Source organism: Dysidea avara, chromosome 9 (assembly GCF_963678975.1).
Source record: "Dysidea avara chromosome 9, odDysAvar1.4, whole genome shotgun sequence".
Taxonomy (NCBI): domain Eukaryota; kingdom Metazoa; phylum Porifera; class Demospongiae; order Dictyoceratida; family Dysideidae; genus Dysidea; species Dysidea avara.
The window spans coordinates 20770339-20789101 of record NC_089280.1 but is presented as its reverse complement, the minus strand read 5'-3'; the positions used below and the strand labels follow the sequence as shown (position 1 = coordinate 20789101).

At 37.2% G+C, this 18763-nt stretch overlaps 2 protein-coding genes across 11 annotated transcripts in view; both read left to right on the top strand.

Moving 5' to 3' along the window:
- LOC136265619 (uncharacterized) overlaps positions 1-10864 on the top strand; it is a 40801-nt gene extending 29937 nt beyond the window's left edge. For 5 of the 9 annotated variants that reach the window (XM_066060514.1, XM_066060507.1, XM_066060513.1 and 2 more), the window contains 7 exons: positions 2900-2989; positions 3045-3152; positions 3205-3354; positions 3482-3589; positions 3640-3808; positions 3929-4036; positions 4090-4326. In XM_066060514.1, the coding sequence (XP_065916586.1) occupies positions 2900-2989; positions 3045-3152; positions 3205-3354; positions 3482-3589; positions 3640-3803 (620 nt within the window). In that variant the 3' untranslated portion in view covers positions 3804-3808; positions 3929-4036; positions 4090-4326. Of the gene's footprint in view, positions 1-443; positions 723-2899; positions 2990-3044; positions 3153-3204; positions 3355-3481; positions 3590-3639; positions 3809-3928; positions 4037-4089; positions 4327-10577; positions 10677-10729 lie in introns of those variants that run through there. The other 4 variants (XM_066060511.1, XM_066060509.1, XM_066060510.1 and 1 more) reach the window with 3 other exon arrangements.
- A 3169-nt stretch (positions 10865-14033) lies between these two features.
- Positions 14034-17648, top strand: LOC136266509 (uncharacterized). 2 transcript variants are annotated; one of them, XM_066061524.1, is made up of 2 exons: positions 14034-14121; positions 14780-17648. In XM_066061524.1, exons 1-2 carry the CDS (start codon positions 14057-14059, stop codon positions 17451-17453), a joined length of 2739 nt encoding a protein of 912 aa, XP_065917596.1. In that variant the 5' UTR covers positions 14034-14056; the 3' UTR covers positions 17454-17648. The 2 variants fall into 2 exon arrangements, with proteins under 2 accessions (XP_065917596.1, XP_065917597.1); XM_066061525.1 differs by having other exon boundaries at positions 14058-14121; positions 15160-17648.
- Positions 17649-18763: the final 1115 nt, after the last annotated feature.

Below are 18763 nucleotides of genomic sequence, written 5' to 3'. Positions count from 1 at the left end.
AAAAGCCCTAAAGCCGGCCATAGGTCGGCTTTGGGGTATACAAATACAAAAAAAAAGTGAAATCTAATCCAAAACAGCCAAGCTGTAAAAAAAGAGTGCGGCCCTCAGAAAGGCTATGGTGAAAAAAGATGTGAAACAAGACCAAATTCACCTGAATTGTTGTTATTAAAATTTTTACCATTAACCTACCATCACAGCCATTTCTTAGCCGCCACCTTGGATTTCACATCTTTTTTCACCATAGCCTTTCTGAGGGCCGCACTCTTTTTACAGCTTGGCTGTTTTGGATTAGATATCATAATTGCTAGAGTAATGGCTATAATTTTTAAAATATCTCAATTTCAGCTACATAACTAAATATCTTCAGCACACATAGCTAGTTAGTTAACTACATGCCAGTACAAATTTCAGTTCTAATAATGATTATCCTCATTCTTTCAAAGAGCTAGACCGTGAGATTATGGAGCAGTGTACTGTGATATTGGATTGGTTGTCATTGGTACAGCTCACAGCAAATTTACACTTCACATCTAGAGACTGCGCATACATTCACTTGTAGATTGGATGGTTGGTGAGTGTAAGTTCTGGAAGATAATTATCTTTATCGTTGTGCAACAATTCTCTACTGCAGTTGACAAACCTACCAGAAAACAAGGTCCTATGAATACGCATATGCATGACATTGCAAGGAGAAAACATCCTGACCACCTGGCAGACTACCTGTAAGTATTCAAGCATAAATTGGATGGCTGCAGTTTCTGAGCTCAAAGCCAGGTTCAGTCGTGGATTTTTCCTTTTCAAACATACTTTATTGTAACAACTTTAAACAGCTAGGCTGTAGGATTAGGTTGTCCTATAGGCCTTCAGCACTTGTGCTATAATGCTTTAATAAATAATAAAGCAATCTGAAATGATACCCACCCCTACAGCATTTAAAAATATATATATTTTATTAAGACTTTACAGCACAAGTGCTAAAGGTCTGTAGGACACCTGGTCCTATAGCCTGTTGCACTGATCACTGCAGTATGTGCATAGTTATAGTGTACTGAGTGATATCTCGAGCAGCAATTTGAATCTTCAAGGAAAACATTAAGTTCACAGCTTTAGGGTAAATGCTTTATTTCCACATACATTCATAAAAGGAAGTGCATAATTTTTTCCATAAAAGGTACCACAATGATAAAGAAAATTGTATAGATGTAAATTTAGTTCAATGCTTTAGTGAAACCCTTATTCCCATATGAGTTCATGGGTAGAAATATGCAGGTCTTTGTAAACAATGTGACGAGAAAGAAATGAAAATGATTGTCTATTTATGCACAAAACCCCCTAATAAAGTATGTGGGCAATGGCCAACAAATGATTCTCCCCATTCATGTGAATTATTGCTTAGTAATTACTCGTAACACCAAGGACACCCCTGGCATCCAGACTGAACCTTTCAATGAAGTTGAGATTTGGATTTAAAAGATTACATTTTTTGTTAACTTTAAAACTGCTCTGTCATGTATACAAATGATTCTAAGTTTAAGTTGCAATCGCATGTTGTTTGTTGCCTGAATTTTGTGCTTCTTGGCCTTGCAACTCACCAGTACTGTGAGTCTTGATCATTGGTAGTGCAAGACTCACAGTATTCTAGTGTTCAGTGAATAGTGGCGGAGTCTCTATTCACTACAACTTGAAGATGATATGTTAATAATTTGATGACAGTATGAAATGAAGTATGCTGTAATACTAACTGTAGTGTTGTTATACATGGTTGGATAGTTATTGGTGGAGCAGTGGAATCTTCAATGAAGCAGATGACTGTAGTCTGGTTTATGGTCTGGTGAAGCCAACAGTACTTGTATGAAGTTGGTAAATCTGTAAATATGTACCCAGGAGAACCCACAAACAATGACACAAACATGTTATCATTTAGAAGCTTGGAACTCTCCACCATCCACACTACACTCCAGTGATCCAGGTCCATCAGTATCCGATAGTATAGTGGCTGGGTCTCCATTGACAACAACTTGAAGACAAGTTGCTAAAATGTTATAAGTGATAATTATCAACATCAGCATCAGCAATATTTGCACACATAATCTTACAAAATGTGATTTTCTATTAACCAGCTGCAGCACACATCCTAAGGTGTCTATAATATGTTTGTAACCACTGCAGATAACTCACCACATGATTGATTGTAGTAAATTGTCTGATATGGCAAGCAAGTTCACATATATAAGTAACATAAAATGGATGAATTCAACTAGGATACTTGAGTCTGCCATATTCTATCCTTTTGTACAATATGTCTGGTTTAAGGTTTATAAGGATGTAATTATGGGAACAACTACATTTGCATGTGAATATTTATGTGCCTAGGGATACTGAAAATGGATATGTACTACAATGTTGTCTTTAAATTTATAGTTTGTATAAGAGTTACATGCAATTGGCACACCACTGTGTAACCCACAGTGTGTGACCGTGTGTACATGGTTTACTGTGTTTATATCAAATGTAATTAGTGTAGAAGTAAATAACTGCACTTGCATGTAAATATTTATACACTATTGATTAACATTGATGTTCAGTTTGTGTAGTGCAATATTATACACACACAACAAATCACAGGATATGTATAACATAGGTAGTATAAATAGACCAGACACATTCATTGATTCATAGTACTAATACTGTGAACTTACTTGGTGAAGCAGATTATCTATATAGTGATTATTCATGATGAGTGTGCTTGTTAGTGTGAATGTGTGTACACACATATTCACCTGTGTTTAAATACAGCAAGTGTATAATTTGTTACGTAGTATAAATTTTTTTTTTCTCTGAGCATTTTAATGCTACACATACCTATGTAAGATTTGACATGTGTGTGTATATCTTACAGGCATTTTGCACTCAAATAATTTGGATTTTAGCAGTCAGCAACATCTTGGGTATGAGCTGGTTAAATTAATTAATGGAAGATCACTTTCCTGTAAGATTAAGTGTACAATTATTCCTGAACTTGATGTTAACTGCTAAAATTTTAGCATCTCGTCTTCGAGTTGTTGTTAATGGAGACTCAGCCACTATAATGCTGGACATTGATGGACCTGGGTCACTGGAATGTAAACTGGATGATGAAGAGTTCCAACCTTGTGAGTGCATGAGCTTGAAGATTTAATCAGTGATAAGTCTTTGTAATTATAGGTTCCCCTGGGGACACATTTTTAGATTTACCAGTTGGATATCATACAATTACTGCTGTCTTCACTGGACCATCAACCAAACTACAATCATCTGTTTCATTTACTATAAAGGCTCCACCAGAAACGACTCAACCACCAAGCAGAAGTACAGGTAAGCAGCTTATTTATGTGTGATGTCATGTATAACACTGTGCATGCACTTGTGTTAACAGGCATTTACTGGCAATCACCAGTCCATTGTGACTATTATTAATAAATCTTTATTTCTTTCACTTTAGCATCTAATCTTCAAGTTTATGTCAATGGAGATTCAGCCACTATACTGTTAGATATTAGTGGTCCTGGATCACTGGAGTGTAGCCTGGATGGTGGACAATTCCAACCTTGTGAGTAAATGAGGTCGTAGATATAATTAGTCATGTCTTTGTTTATAAAGGTTCTTCTGGAGAGATGTTTACAAGTTTAACAGCTGGGCTGCATTATATCACTGCTCTGTTTATTGGAGAATCAACTGGTGCAATTATCCACCACATTTACTATAGCACCTCCACCAGTACCAACCCAGTCACCAGTAACCAGACAGCCATCAACAACACCTAGAACAAGTAAGCAGCCTGTGGTTCTTAGCTACTCCAGCCTATATACTGTAATTTATGGTATATATGCTTTGTGCTAGCTGCATGGGAGCATTGTACATTATTTAATGCTTGGTACCATCACATTAGCATCTCGTCTTCAAGTTGTTGTCAATGGAGACTCAGCCACTATACTGCTGGATACTGATGGACCTGGGTCACTGGAGTGTAGCCTGGATGATGGTGAATTTCAACCTTGTGAGTACATGAGGTTGTGGATATAATCAATGATGTGTGTTCTGTTCATATAGGTTCTTCTGGAGATACATTTACGAGTTTATCATCTGGACCACATTCCATCACTACTGTGTTTACTGGACCATCAACCAGACTACAGTCATCTACCACATTTACTATATAACCTTCACAGTATAACATTGGACAAGTTAACTAGGACACTTGTTACAATGTATAGATTTATAACATGTTTGTAATCTCAGGATCTATTATTCACTACATTAGAATTTTGATCAATAAAATTAAAATCAGTCTTAAAATTATCAAAATGTTTGTACGTTGTTCATGACACATATAATAGGTCTCACAATAACCCCCACATTAGACAATGTTATTACAAAATTATGTCTGAGAAAATTACGAACATTGTCAGGAAGTGCAAAAAGTCAGGGTATACCATAGTATGGATGATACATATCTGATCCTGAATTATGACATTGGGCACATAATGTAGCACACCAGATGGTGTGATAAAATAATATATTTATAGCAAGTAATGGTTGTAACACTGGAAGGAGTGCATACATATCATATAATACACAACTTACAGTGTTGCAACTAATATGTTACACTTCAAAGTAGCTTTTTAAGCCTTTGAAGGTACTTTTAAAAGTAGTTTTGAGCCTTTCAAGTTACTTTTAAAGTAGTTTTAAGCTGCTAAATTCACTTTTTAAGTTAAATGCCTTTGATGTGGTTGAGGGTGCCTTTAATGTGGTCTGGTACTTGTCTAGGATCCTTTGTGGTGGTTGAATATATCATTTTGTACTCTGAGCTGCAGGAACTTGTATTGATCAAATAAAATGATGTTGCAAAGTAGACACAAAGTTAAGCAGATATGCATGAGACACCAGCAAGTAGTATGTGTATGGTTTCTCGTATTGTATTCATTATTACAAATTAGTATTATTTATCCTTTATCCTGTGGTTAGTGTGGGAGTAAATATCTACACAAACATGTGAATGTTGATGTACTATTAATTAACTTTCAGTTTGTTATGTAATAACTAAACATGCAACCAAACTATCTTTCACAACACAGTTATCTATTTCATGCATTCGGTACTTGGTGAATGAGATGATTTATTGTGATCATGTGATCATGGTGATCATGAATGAATGTGTGCTCATCTCATATAAGTATATGCATATTATGCTAGTGTACTTCTCTATATGTTTGCATGCATATCTTATAGACATTTTGTCTCAAACATTTTGGATCTTGGCAGTAATCAATGTGCAACATCTCTCGGATGTAATGGAAGATCACTTTCTTGTAAGATGAAGTATGCAAATATTCCCGAAAGTGATGTTGACCACCATTAATCTTTTAACAATAGTCGAGTTGCATGTTGTCAGTGGCGACTCAGATGCTATAATGCCAGAGAGAATAGTGGACCAGCCATTTCCAGAATAGTGTACCAGTTGTCAGCTATTCCAGCCATTTCCAGCCTACATCCCCCCTTAACAATATTAGCTACAAGGGTGATTATTTTTAAACTTGGTTGAGTTAACTGTTTCAGTTATGGCATTTTGCTTGCTGGCATGTAAAATGTGTATTATCTTTTTGCAAATGCAGCCACAAATGTACATGCACAAGAAGGCTGTGAGAGATATCATAATAATTGTTAATTGTTATAAATATTATAACCATGGAGCAGTGTATTTGCTATTTGGTGTACTATCCCAGACAACTACTCTAATAGAACAGTCACATTTTTTGGATTTTTAAAAAGTTACTCTTAGCTCTTTAGCCTGCTCTTGATACAATGCCAGCAGAAGGAAGCATAAACAAGTAAAACAACCTGTATTCAATATTATTTTGAAAATGTCAACTTTTTAAACATTTTTGGTGAAAACTGTAAATGTATTGGCAATGTAATCATTAGTGAAGTGTATGTAGCCTGGATAGTGGGGAATTGCAATCTTGCAAGTACATAAAGTTAGGAATATGATCAATGATTACCTGTGCTATCCCACTATATATACAGAGAGTCAAAAACATGTAACTAAAACATACTTGCTATGATCCCTCTTGTGGTTGGTCCACACATTGTTGATATAATTATTTTTATAGTGCTCTCTGATTAATTATCTGGTCAAGAATGTGATTTTGGATGTTGTTTATGTAGAGATTGTAATGTGTAGGTTTGATGTGCTTTGCCTTGTGATGTCTCTTCAGCTTGTTTAGTATTTAGTATCTATATTTGCTTCATGTTATTTTAAAACCTTTTCAATAGTAGTTTAGTTTTTGCTAAGTTGTAATGTTGTTGTTGTTGTTGTTGTTGTTGTTGTTGTTGTTGTTTAGCTAACACATCCCTTTGTGTTATTCTGGTGAAGCAGTATCTTGTCAGGATCACAGCTAGCAAAATTGAAGTTTAGAATGTTCATGTTATGTGATTACCAAAGCACCAGTTTATACTATTTGGTGCCTCTTTTACACTTATATTTTAAAAAGGTCAATCTGGATACACATAGTACATGAAATTGACAAGGAGAAAACATCCTGACCACCTAGGAGACTCCTGTATAAGCATTTGCCTACAGCTTTACAGCACAAGTACTGAAAGTCTGTAGGACACCTGCCAGGCATGCGCAGTCAGGATGTTTTCTCCTTGTCAATTTCATGTATATGTATATGGGAACTCTAGAGAGTGACTTATGATCTCAAAGTACCCCATGCATGTGGAACCAAATGGACATTAGTTTAAAGCTTTACATCACAAGTGCTGAAGGTCTCTGGTCCTACAGCCTGTTTAAAGCTGTAACAGTTATATAAATATAAAGTATGTTTGAAAAGATGCAAAAAAATCCATGACTGGACCTAGGCAGTCTTGAGCCTGCAGCCATCCGATTTACACTCATATAAATGAAGTAATCTCAAATGGTACCCACCCCTAAAACATTCTCACGTTGTTATCACTGATCACTGCAGTACGTGCATAGTTATAGTGGATTGAGTGATGTCTTAAGCAGCAATTTGAATCTTCAAGGGGTACGAAAGCAATACATTGAGTTCACAGCTGCTTCATTCCCATAAGTTCATAAGAGGAAGTACATTCTTCATAATGGATGCCACAATGATAACAAAATTGTCTAGATGCACATTGAGTCCAATGTTTTAGTGAAACCTTCATTCCCATAATGAGTTCATGGGTGGAAGTATGGTCTTTGAAAATAATGTGATGGAGAAAGAAATGTAAAGGATTGTCTGTGCATGCACAAAACAACCCCTAGTAAAGTATGTGGGCAATTCCAAGGTGACCTGCAGCAAATGATTCCACCAATTCATCTGAATTTTTGCTTAGTAGTTACTCATTACACCAAGGACATACTCCACTGGTATCAAGATAGAATCTTTCGGTGAGTTTGAGATCTGGATTAAAGTATTACATCATTTTGTCATTAATTGTAAAACTGTTCTGTCATGCAAATTATTCTAAGTGGAAATCACATATTGTTTGCTGCCTAAATTTAGTGCTTATTGGCCTTGCAACTCACTATAGTACTGTTAATCTTGATCACTGGCAGTGGTTGCATAAAATTATTTGTGGTGCACTACTGTGAGTTGAGACACGTTAATGACTAACAATAGTGGTTGTATTATGTTGTTTTCAGTGTGCACTTTGTGGTTTTGGCCTCACTATATCATGAGTTTTCATACATTAAAAAAAAAAATTAAAAAATCGACTCGGTAAATCACATTGATTACAAACATCAAATTGATTACAAACATCAAATTATTACAAATTGATTACAAACATCAAATGTTTAATTGTGTGTATTGTTATATACATGGTTTATAAAATAACTATATGTACCCACTATAACAAGTATAACATTTCGTATTAGCTAGCTACTCAGGCCATTTCAAGATGTGAGGGGTGATGTTTTTCTTTTAGATTTTGTCAAGGAAGCCCTAAAATATAATTTGTCACCTCTAAGATAGCCTGCTTACATCATAAAGAATGATTTTGTGAGATATAAACCGAAACATAGCAGTGATGAAATGTAGCCCAGCTGGTAAACCTGTTAAAGTGTGCACAGAAGAACCTTTAAAAACCATGTATACATATAGTGTTATTTGCAAGTACATTTGCACCCTCATGTGCTCACAAGGTTGGAAGTTTAGCTCCAACACACTCCAGTGATCCAGGTCTATTGGTGTTCAGTAAAATAGTGGCTCTCCATTCACAGCAACTTGAAGACAAGATGTCTAATAGATGACAGTATGGTATGAAGTATGCACTACTTTGTGCAATGTTAATTGATAGTTACTGGTGGAGCAGTGGAATCTTCAATAAAGCAGATGACTGTAGTTAGGTTGATGGTCTGGTGAAGACAACAGTAATTGTGTGAAGTCTAGTTGGTAAATCTGTAAATGTGTCTTCAGGAGAACCTTCAAGCAGTGACACAAACATGAAACCCACAACCTCATGATCATGCAGTCAAAAGGTTGGAACTCTCCATCATCCAGGCTACACTCCAGTGATAGTGTCTCCATTGACAACGACTTGAAGACAAGTTGCTAAAATATTAGTATTGTCCACATTAGCATTCAGAAATACCTGCACGCATAGACTTACAAAATGTGATCTTCCATTAACCAGCACGCATTCTGTAAGATGTTGCTTATCACCAAAATCAAAAACATTTGAGTAGAAATTAACTGTAAGATCTACGTACAAATCTCACATAGCTACATCCATTATAGCATAAAGCCACTTTTGTCACAGTTTTGTGTATGCTATGAGAGAACTAGCTATTTACGTTTACATTCACTGCAGATAACTCACCATGCATGATTGATCTCGGTAAATTGTTTGATAGGGCAAGCAAGTTCACATATTAGTAGCACAAAATGGATGAATTCAACTAGGGTACTTAAGTCTGCCATTTTTTATCCTATAGGACCTGTTTTGTGCAAGATATCTGGTTTGAGGATGTTATTACGAGAACAACTATATTTGCATGTGAATATTATGTACCTATAGGGATACTGAAAATGGATAGCTATGGTATGTACTACAATGTTGTCTTTAAAGTTTATAGAAGAGTTACATGCAATTGGCACACCACTATGTAACCCACAGTTTTCCTGTTTGTATCAAATGTAATTATGGTGGAAGTAAACAACTGCACTTATATGTAAATATTTATACACCATTGATTAACATTGATGTTCAGTTTGTTTAGTGCAGTATTATACACACACAACAAATCACAGGATATGTATAATATGTATATGCATGAGTAGTATAAATAGACTAGTCGCATACATCAATTCATAGTACCCATACTGTGAACTTACTTGCTGAAGCAGATTATCCATGGTGATGTGTGTGTGTGTGTGTGTGTGTACACACTCTCATGTGTTCATGATCAATTGCAGCTACATTTTGCTAGTTTAAATTTTCTCTTGGCACAACAGTGTTTAAATGTTACACATATATCCAATATGTGAGGCTTGCATATCTTACACTAAAATATTTTGGATTTTGACAGTCAACATCTTTGGGTGTGTGCTGGTTAATGGAAGATCACTTTCTTGTAAGTGTGCAATTATTCCTGAACCTAATGTTGACTAAAATTTTAGCATCTCATCTTCAAGTTGTTGTCAATGGAGACTCAGCCACTATAATGCTGGACACCAGTGAATATGGATCACTGGGGAGTTCTAACATTGTGAGTACATGAGCTTGTAGAATGATTTAATCAGTGATAAGTCTGTGTTCTCCCGGAGACACATTTACAGATTTACCAGCTGGACGCCATACAACTGCTGTTGTCGTCACCGGAACATCGACCACACTACAATCATTTGCTTCATTTACTATAGAAGATTTTATTCCTCCACCAACAACAACCCAACCACCAGCAGCACCAAGCACAAGTACAGGTAAGCAGCTTATGTGTGATGTCAGTTAATTTACGTATAAAATATGGAGATAAAAGTAATTAATTTTACTGGCAATCACCAGCAAAATTAATTGGCTGCAGTGCAACTGTTACTGAAACTTTATTTCTATCACTCTAGCATCTAATCTTCAAGTTGCTGTCAACGGAGATTCAGCCACTATACTGTTAGACATTAGATCATTAGAGTGTAGCCTGGATGGTGGAGAATTCCAACCTTGTGAGTAAATGAGGTTACGGATATAATTAGTAATGTCTTTGCTTAAAGGTTCTTCTGGAGACACAAATTTATTAGTTGGGCTGCATCTTATCACTGCTTTGTTTATTGGACCATCAACCAGGCTGCAGTTATCCACCACATTCACTATAGCTCCTTCCATTGCTCCACCAGTATCAACCCAGCCACCAGTGGCAACCCAGCCACCAGTGGCAACCCAGCCACCACCAGCACCTAGAACAAGTAAGCAGCCTGTGATTGTTAGCTATTTCAGATAGCTATACACAGTGATTTTTTATGGTATATGCTTTGTGCTAGCTGGGAGCACTGTACCATTACCATCATTATTAATGCTTGATACTATCACATTAGCATCTCGTCTTCAAGTTGTTGTCAATGGAGACTCAGCCACTATACTGCTGGATATTGATGGACCTGGGTGTAGCCTGGATGATGGTGAATTTCAGCCTTGTGAGTACATGAGGTTGTGGATATAATCAATGATGTGTGTTCTGTTCATATAGATTCTTCTGGAGATACATTTACGAGTTTATCATCTGGACCACATTCCATCACTACTGTGTTTACTGGACCATCAACCAGACTACAGTCATCTACCACAGTTACTATATAACCTTCACAGTATAAACACTGGACAAACTAACTAGGACACTTGTTACAATGTAGATTTGTAACATGTTTGTAATCTCAGGATCTATTATTCACTGCATTAGAATTTTGATCAATAAAATTAACTTAAAATTATCAAATTGTTTGTATGTTGTTCATGACACATATAATAGGTCTCACAATAACACATTAGACAATGTTATGATGAAATTATGTCTGCAAACATTGTCAGGGTGTACAAAAAGTCAGGGTATACCACAGTATACCATGGATGATACATATCTGATCCTGAATTATGACATTGGGCACATAATGTAGCACACCAGATGGTGCGATAAAATAATACAGCAAAAATTGCTGTACTCTGAGCTCCTGCGCAGGAACTTGTACTGATCAAATAAAATGATGTTGCAAAGTACAAAGTTAAACAGTTAATGCATGAGACACCAGCAAGTATAGTACGTATGTGCATGGTTTCCTGTATTGTATTCATTATTACAATTTAGTATTATTTATCCTGTGGTTAGTGTGGGAGTAAATATCTACACAAACATGTGAATGTTGATGTACTATTAATTAACTTTCAGTTTGTTATGTATAACTAAACATGCAACCAAACTATCTTTCACAACACAGTTATCTATTTCATGCATTCGGTACTTGGTGAATGAGATGATATATTGTGATTATGTGATCATGGTGATCATGAATGAATGTGTGCTCATCTCATATGAGTACAGGGGCAGATCTAGGATTTATAAAAGGGGGGGGGGGGGCTAACTCAAGGTACTAATCTCTTGGGTAGAGGTGTGCAAAGCACACTTCCCAGCATGCTTCGCATGCTGGAACTAGGGGGGTCTGGGGGCATCCCCCCCCCCCCCCCCCCCAGGAAATTTTGAGAAATAGATACTAAAATACTGCAATTTGGAGACATTTCCACATAAAATTCATAATATTTTCTGCCTGTAGATATTTTATGTACTGCCTTTAGATTATAGGTATGGCTCTCTGACTCTGAAGTATTTTGCTAATGGAAAAGTTTGGGTAGGTACAGGCAACCAAGTACATGATGCACCCCTCTCACAATTGCACAACACTGAATAGGTGCATGTTAGAATAATAATACGTTGAAAGTGGAAAATTTTGAAATTTGAACAATACAAGATTGAATCTGAGAGCATTTTCAATGGAAATTGTGTACCTGAATTAAGTATTGTCATACATATTAACTACACAAGTAGATGAATGAAGCCCTTTAAACAGACCAATGCACTTCATTGTATGTATAGGTGCAGGCAGATTTGGAAAAATTCCATAACAGAACCAACTACATGTTTCCAGTGAATGTTCTATTAGAGTAGTTAGCTGACTGCTCTATTAGAGTATCTCGATCTTGTACACCTCCAATGCTGATCCGGGTCCTTGTTGCATAAACTTTAGCATAAATCCACTGATAATACCTTGGAAAAATGTTTATAAGGTGGTTTTATGAGTATTTGTATTATTAGTGATCATATAATTATGCTAAGACAAAATTTCATTATAATACTCAGCATATTGATCAAGTAAAGCCTAAATATGAAGGGGGGGCTTCAGCCCCCAACGCCCCCTCCCCTGGATCCGCCCCTGGAGTATATGTATATTATGCTAATGTACTTCTCTCTCCCACACACGCACGCACGCACGCACGCACGCACGCACGCACGCACGCACGCACGCACGCACGCACGCACGCACGCACGCACGCACGCACGCACGCACGCACGCACGCACGCACGCACGCACGCACGCACATCTTATAGACATTTTGTCTCAAACATTTTGGATCTTGGTAGTATTCAATGTGCAACATCTCTTGGATGCAATGGAAGATCACTTACTTGTAAGATTAAGTATGCAAGTATTCCTGAAAAGTGATGTTGGCCACCATTAATCTTTTAACAATAGTCAAGTTGCATGTTGTCAGTGGAGACTCAGACACTATATAATGCCAGAGAGTAATGGACCCTGACCACTGGAGGATGATCTGCAACAACTCAACCACCAACAGCATCATTTACCAAGTAGGCGGCTTACAGCATCTATATTAACAAGGATGGATTTGGGGGGGGGGGGAGGAGGTGCAATCCTCCAAACATTTTATAAGTGCTGGATGGTAGAAGCTACAGTACAGTGTAATTGTATTTTGAGCATAATACATATAGCTACATGGGCAATGAAAAAATGGAAAGAGTGAGAAGAGCTAATCTCTCTTAAGAGGGGCCAATTATATGTCAGGGGGAAAATTGTTAAAACGCTTCTAAAAATCAAAACACTCTAATAAAAAGTCAACCACTCAAATAGATCCGTGGAATTCTTGTGGAACACTATTCCTGAGTAAATTTTGGCCCGAAGCCAGGTTAAACATTTCAGATCCAGTTTATTTTAATGTGATTGTTTAATTCTGTACTTGTATTGTGTATGTTGTTCTGTTTTTGTAATTGTATTTTTGTAACTGTAAGGATTGTATGTAAGGGTATCACCTTGTACAGGCACATGCCTTTTGTGTATCCCTTTAAACAATTTGATAATAATAATAATAATAATAATAGAACAACTCTTTAATATAAAGGAACAAAGACCAGCATATGCTGAAATTAAACCTCTGCTTCTTGACCAGTGCACTGCTATCTCACCAGTGTGCATGTGCCAAATATCCTGCCATACCAATTGTTTAAAAGTTAAAATTCTATATACTTTATACCGTAAGATATCAATTCTCAGCTCTTGAAAGGCTATTCCGAGTGGTGAATAACGTCTTTCAGTTAAATGTATAGCGGGTAGTATAGTTGCAGATACAATTTGATACTTGGGTTGAAATGCTTCTTTCAGCAGCAGCAGCAAGCAGCAACAGCAACAGCAAGCAGCAGCAGTAGCAAGCAGCAGCAGCAAGCAGCAGCAAGCAGCAGTAGTAGCAAGCAGCAGTAGTAGCAAGCAGCAAGCAGCGGCAGCAGCAAGCAGCAACAAGTAGCAGCAGCAACAAGCAGCAGCAAGCAGCAGCAGCAAGCTAAGCAGCAGCAGCAAGCAGCAACAGCAGCAAGCAGCAGCAGCAGCAAGCAGCAGCAGCAGCAGCAAGTTCAAAAAGGTCACCGTTAGGCTATATATGTATCACGAGAGTACTAGTCTGATAGCAGGCATCATCTAATATGGTAATGTGGCGTCACACCCTGTATAGTACAGCAATGGCGTACACCGCTGCCGCCAAAGGAGGTTATGATTATGAATACGTGGAGACTACTCCTGATAGGTAAGGTCGCCAGTATTGTATTTACGTGTTTAATATTAGCTAGTCTATAGCTATTAGGAAGTGGTTACTGAACCGAAAGTTTTTTTTTTCGCGGATAACACAAATTAGTGTGACCTCGAGTGTGACTGACAGTGGTATGCCCCGAATATTCGACTTTAGGGTACGCGTCTATATATAGTAGTTGCCCCAAGTATTCGACAGGGCACGCGTCTAGTAGTTGCGCCGAGTATGCAACTTAACTAGGGCACGCGACACTGAGTAGTATTAGCGTTAGCGTATGGTCGGGTTCAGCTTTGGTTTCTTCTTCACTTTAAGTTCAGCTTCTTACTATAGCTACACAGCTTACTTCTTGAGTTACATTTATAAAATAGAAAAGTAAGAGAGCTGGGAAGCTAGCAGCACAGGTGGTCTATCCATAGATAATAATATATCCGCTATATGCATGGTCTATCACACTATAGATTATATAATGGTAGCTATGTATATAAATCTATGATCACACTGGTGCTGCAACTTTTTTTTTCGTTTTAGTAACCTTTTTTGTCTAAGTTTTACTGTCGGTTCAATAGCCAGTAGCTACTGACCTTATTGAACCGTCTTTCGATTCAGTAACTACAGCCTTATCATTATTCCATATCAACACTCTCATGATATATAGGTTGCTGTGTAAAACTTGTAATTTACCATGTCACGAGGTGCAGATGAGTGAATGTTGCAGTCACTTGTTTTGTAAGAGCGACCTTGAACAGATGAAGGCTACCAAAGCATTGAGTTATGCCTGCCCCATGTGTCGTGTCAAGCAGTTCACGAGTTACGCTAACAAAGCAATAGATCGCGAAACTAAAGAACTTCAAGATTACTGTCCAAACAAGAAAGATGGCTGTGACTGGATTGGAGAATTAGGGCATGTAGACACACACTTAGACAAATGCGAGATCACGTGCAGTAAATGTCAAGAGCAGATACACAATACAGCAATGTCCACGCATACTAGTAGTGAGTGCCCTTGTTACTGTCAGTATTGTGACACCACTGCAGGTAGGGAGGTGATTAGTGCACAGCACAAGGAGAAGTGTCACAACTATCTCTTACCATGTCCCAACAAGTGTGGACTAGGCAGTATTCCTCGTTGTGACATGGATGAACATAGGCAGGTGTGTCCTCTTGAGTGTCCTCAAAGCGGAGTGGAGCTGGCTCGTAAAGATCAGGAAGTGCACAACAAAAACAACAAACTTGAACATTCCCAACTAGTACTTGATAAACAAGTTACAACATTACAGAAAACTATTGCTAAAGCTAATCAGGAGTCTAACACAAATGTCGATGCACTGGTGGTCCATGAACCAAAGAAAACAGTTAATCAACTACTGTTCAATGTTATAGCAGTGTTGTGCCTCACAATTGTCATTTTGATAGCCATGCTGGTTTATACACAAATGCAAGTCACAGCAGTCAACAATGAATTACAAGAAATGAAGCAAATTATCACACTGCTACAAGTTCATCCTGATACTGAAGAGACAGATGACAGAAGGGAAATTTGTAATGTGACTCAATTATTCAGTAGAATAGACAAAATATTAACATCATTAAAAGTTCAGCATGATCAACTGATAACAGCTGCAAACACTACTTCAAATTCACTATTGACCAACCTGACCTATATCATAAGTGAGTTAGTGGCAGTGTCACGGTTGGAACAGTTTGAAAATTTTTTACAACAAATCGAACAGATCAATAGTGCACTACTAGAGCTAATATCATTACAACCTATTGGAGCCTCTTCACTGATCAACCTTACCAGTAACATCAGTGTAACAGTTGAACAGTTAGGGTGCAACACTTCACAGTTTATCAACGGTGCACTACTAGAACCATCACAAGCCATTGGAAATATTAAACTCCTCACACAGAACGTAACTAAACTGGTTAAAAATGTAACAAGTGAAATGTTGGGGCAATACATTGTAAGCATTAGCAACACGCTGCTAGAATTTATTTCCATTGAAGATGCTTCACTACTGTCCAACCTGACCCACAACATCAGTACAATTATGGTAGCATCTGAAGATGTTTTGCAACAAATCAGACACATCAATACAATGCTATCAGATATAATTTCGATACAACCCATTGGAGCTTCTTTACTGTACAATTTGACCCATAACATCAGTACATTGGTTAATCACTTAGCACACAATGTTTCACAACATTTCAATGGCATGCTAGTAGAGCTAGAGTTAACACCATCACAAGTAATTGGAGACACTTTATTACTGACCAACCTGACTCATGAAATCAGCATGCAAATCACCAGTAATGTGGTTGTGGTGCTACAAGCTAAACTGGGAGCAGACGTGTTGCCTCAGAGTCTTATAGAAGAATTACAGCACAATACTAAACTGATGGACGATCATACCACACTATTGATGGTGAACTTGACTAAGAATATTTACAACATTGTTACGAATAAAGTGACCAAAGTTCTTGAAAAATTTTGTGATGCTGACAAGGTAACCACTTTACCAAAACAACACAAAGAGATGTGTAAACAACAACACGAAAAATTAACACAAACTAAACAACTAACATTACAATCTTCACATAATGAACACATTTCTCAGGTTACACCAACAAACAATAAACTTATTCAAGATCTTCAAACAATCATTACTCTATCAAAGAACATGACATCATGTAGCAACACATGGCCATTATCACTGTTGGTATCAGACATGCTATCATGCAGTGTTGAGGATCAAATATTACCAGTTATTTTGAAGGTGTCTAACTTTACTGAGAAGATGAAGAATAAACATTGGGAATACAGCAAACCATTCCTTGCTTTTGACAGAGGATACAGAATGCAGCTAAGAGTTGATACTGCCGGTCATGGTGATGGTACTCACATATCAGTCTACCTGTATCTAATGAAGGGTCCATATGATGATGCCTTACAATGGCCATTGAGAGGTACATGTACAATAGAACTACTCAACCAACTAAATGATGATAACCACCATAGTCACACTGTGTCATTTCACAGCACTGATTGTAGTGAGTGTACTAATAGAGTAATAGATGGTGATAAAGCTCCTACGGGATTGGGAATACCTCATTTTATATCTCATAGCACTATTTTACATGATGTAAATGGTGGCTATCTTAGAGCCAATAAAGTGTACTTTAAGGTTTCCTGCCCAGATATAAACATTAATAGGAGAAAAAATCCACCAAAATCAACAGTTATGGAATGGCTACAAGGAATTCTGTGTGTTAGTTTGATAGTGATCATTTATTTTTTTATTTTTCATTCGATATTATTGTTGTAGCGATTAAGGTTTTTCATGCCAATGATTTTAATCCTAAGTCTGGAAACACAATTGTGACACTTTGTGGTGGTTATTTTCAAGTAGTACAGTGCAATAGAACATGTATGCATGCAATAGTTTAAGCATTCACTTGAGGCTTGTACTGAGATTATATTATGGTTTTATTTTATGTTTGATTGTCTTCAATATAATACATGTGTGATAGCTACTAACTACATCCTATGGGGGTATAACTATATGAAGGACAGAACATGCAGGAACACTTACTTGGAGATGCATAATATGTACTGGTATGAGTTTAGTTATGTTACAAATTCATTAACAAGCAAGTGTAAGAAATAAAAGTAACAATCTTTACACATTACAAAGCAAAGCCTATGGCAGCCATGCGAACAGGTATTGTTGCCCAGAAAACCAGCATTGGGATGCCGCACCACTCAGGCACCTAAGCCTTGAGTAGGCAAATCCTCCCGGGGCAGGGCTAGTAACCCACAGAAGGACTGTCCAGGTCTCACTGAGAGAGGTCGCAGAACCTGAAGTTCCACAACGACCCCAACACTGCTAAGCGAGACAAGGACAGTTGGGCATTTGCTTCCCCAGTAAAGTTCTCTTGTTTGTTATTGTTAAGTGTACACATTTGGTAGGATTAAATTTCATTGACCATAAATCAGCCTAATGTTCTAGTTTGTTGATGTTATTTTGCAAGATGAGGCAGTTATTTTTCGAATTGATAACTCTATATATTTAGACATCGTCTGCATACAGTCTATAGGTAGTTAATTATGTCATTGATGTATAGTAGAAATAGCAGTGGGGCTATATAGTACCATCCCTTATGGGACACCTGAAGTAACTCTATGTGATCTGCTAGATATTCCATCAAGTTCTATGATGAGTTTATTCCATGAAAGAAGTTGTCCATTAATTCCATTATAAAATAGTTTGTGGCAAAGCTTGTTATGAGAGACTTTGTCGAACGCTTTAGTGAAATCAAGAAATAATACATCAATGTGCCTTCTATCATTTAGGCATTGCTGGAAGTCAGTGATGGCACCAATTGACTGGGTTTCACAGGATCATTGTGCACAAAACCTATATGCATGTTGACTATCATTTAATACTTTATATTTGGTCTCAGATTGAAGGGTCTATTCATTTGCTTTTTTTATGTATGGGTGTTACATTAACTGATACCCAAACACAAGGTACCTATGTCATCATGACATAGAACATAAGGAGAGAGGATAGACTAAAAACCCCACCTCAACTAAGGATTATAGTTCTCAGTCAAGATTGAGTAGCTATACTCT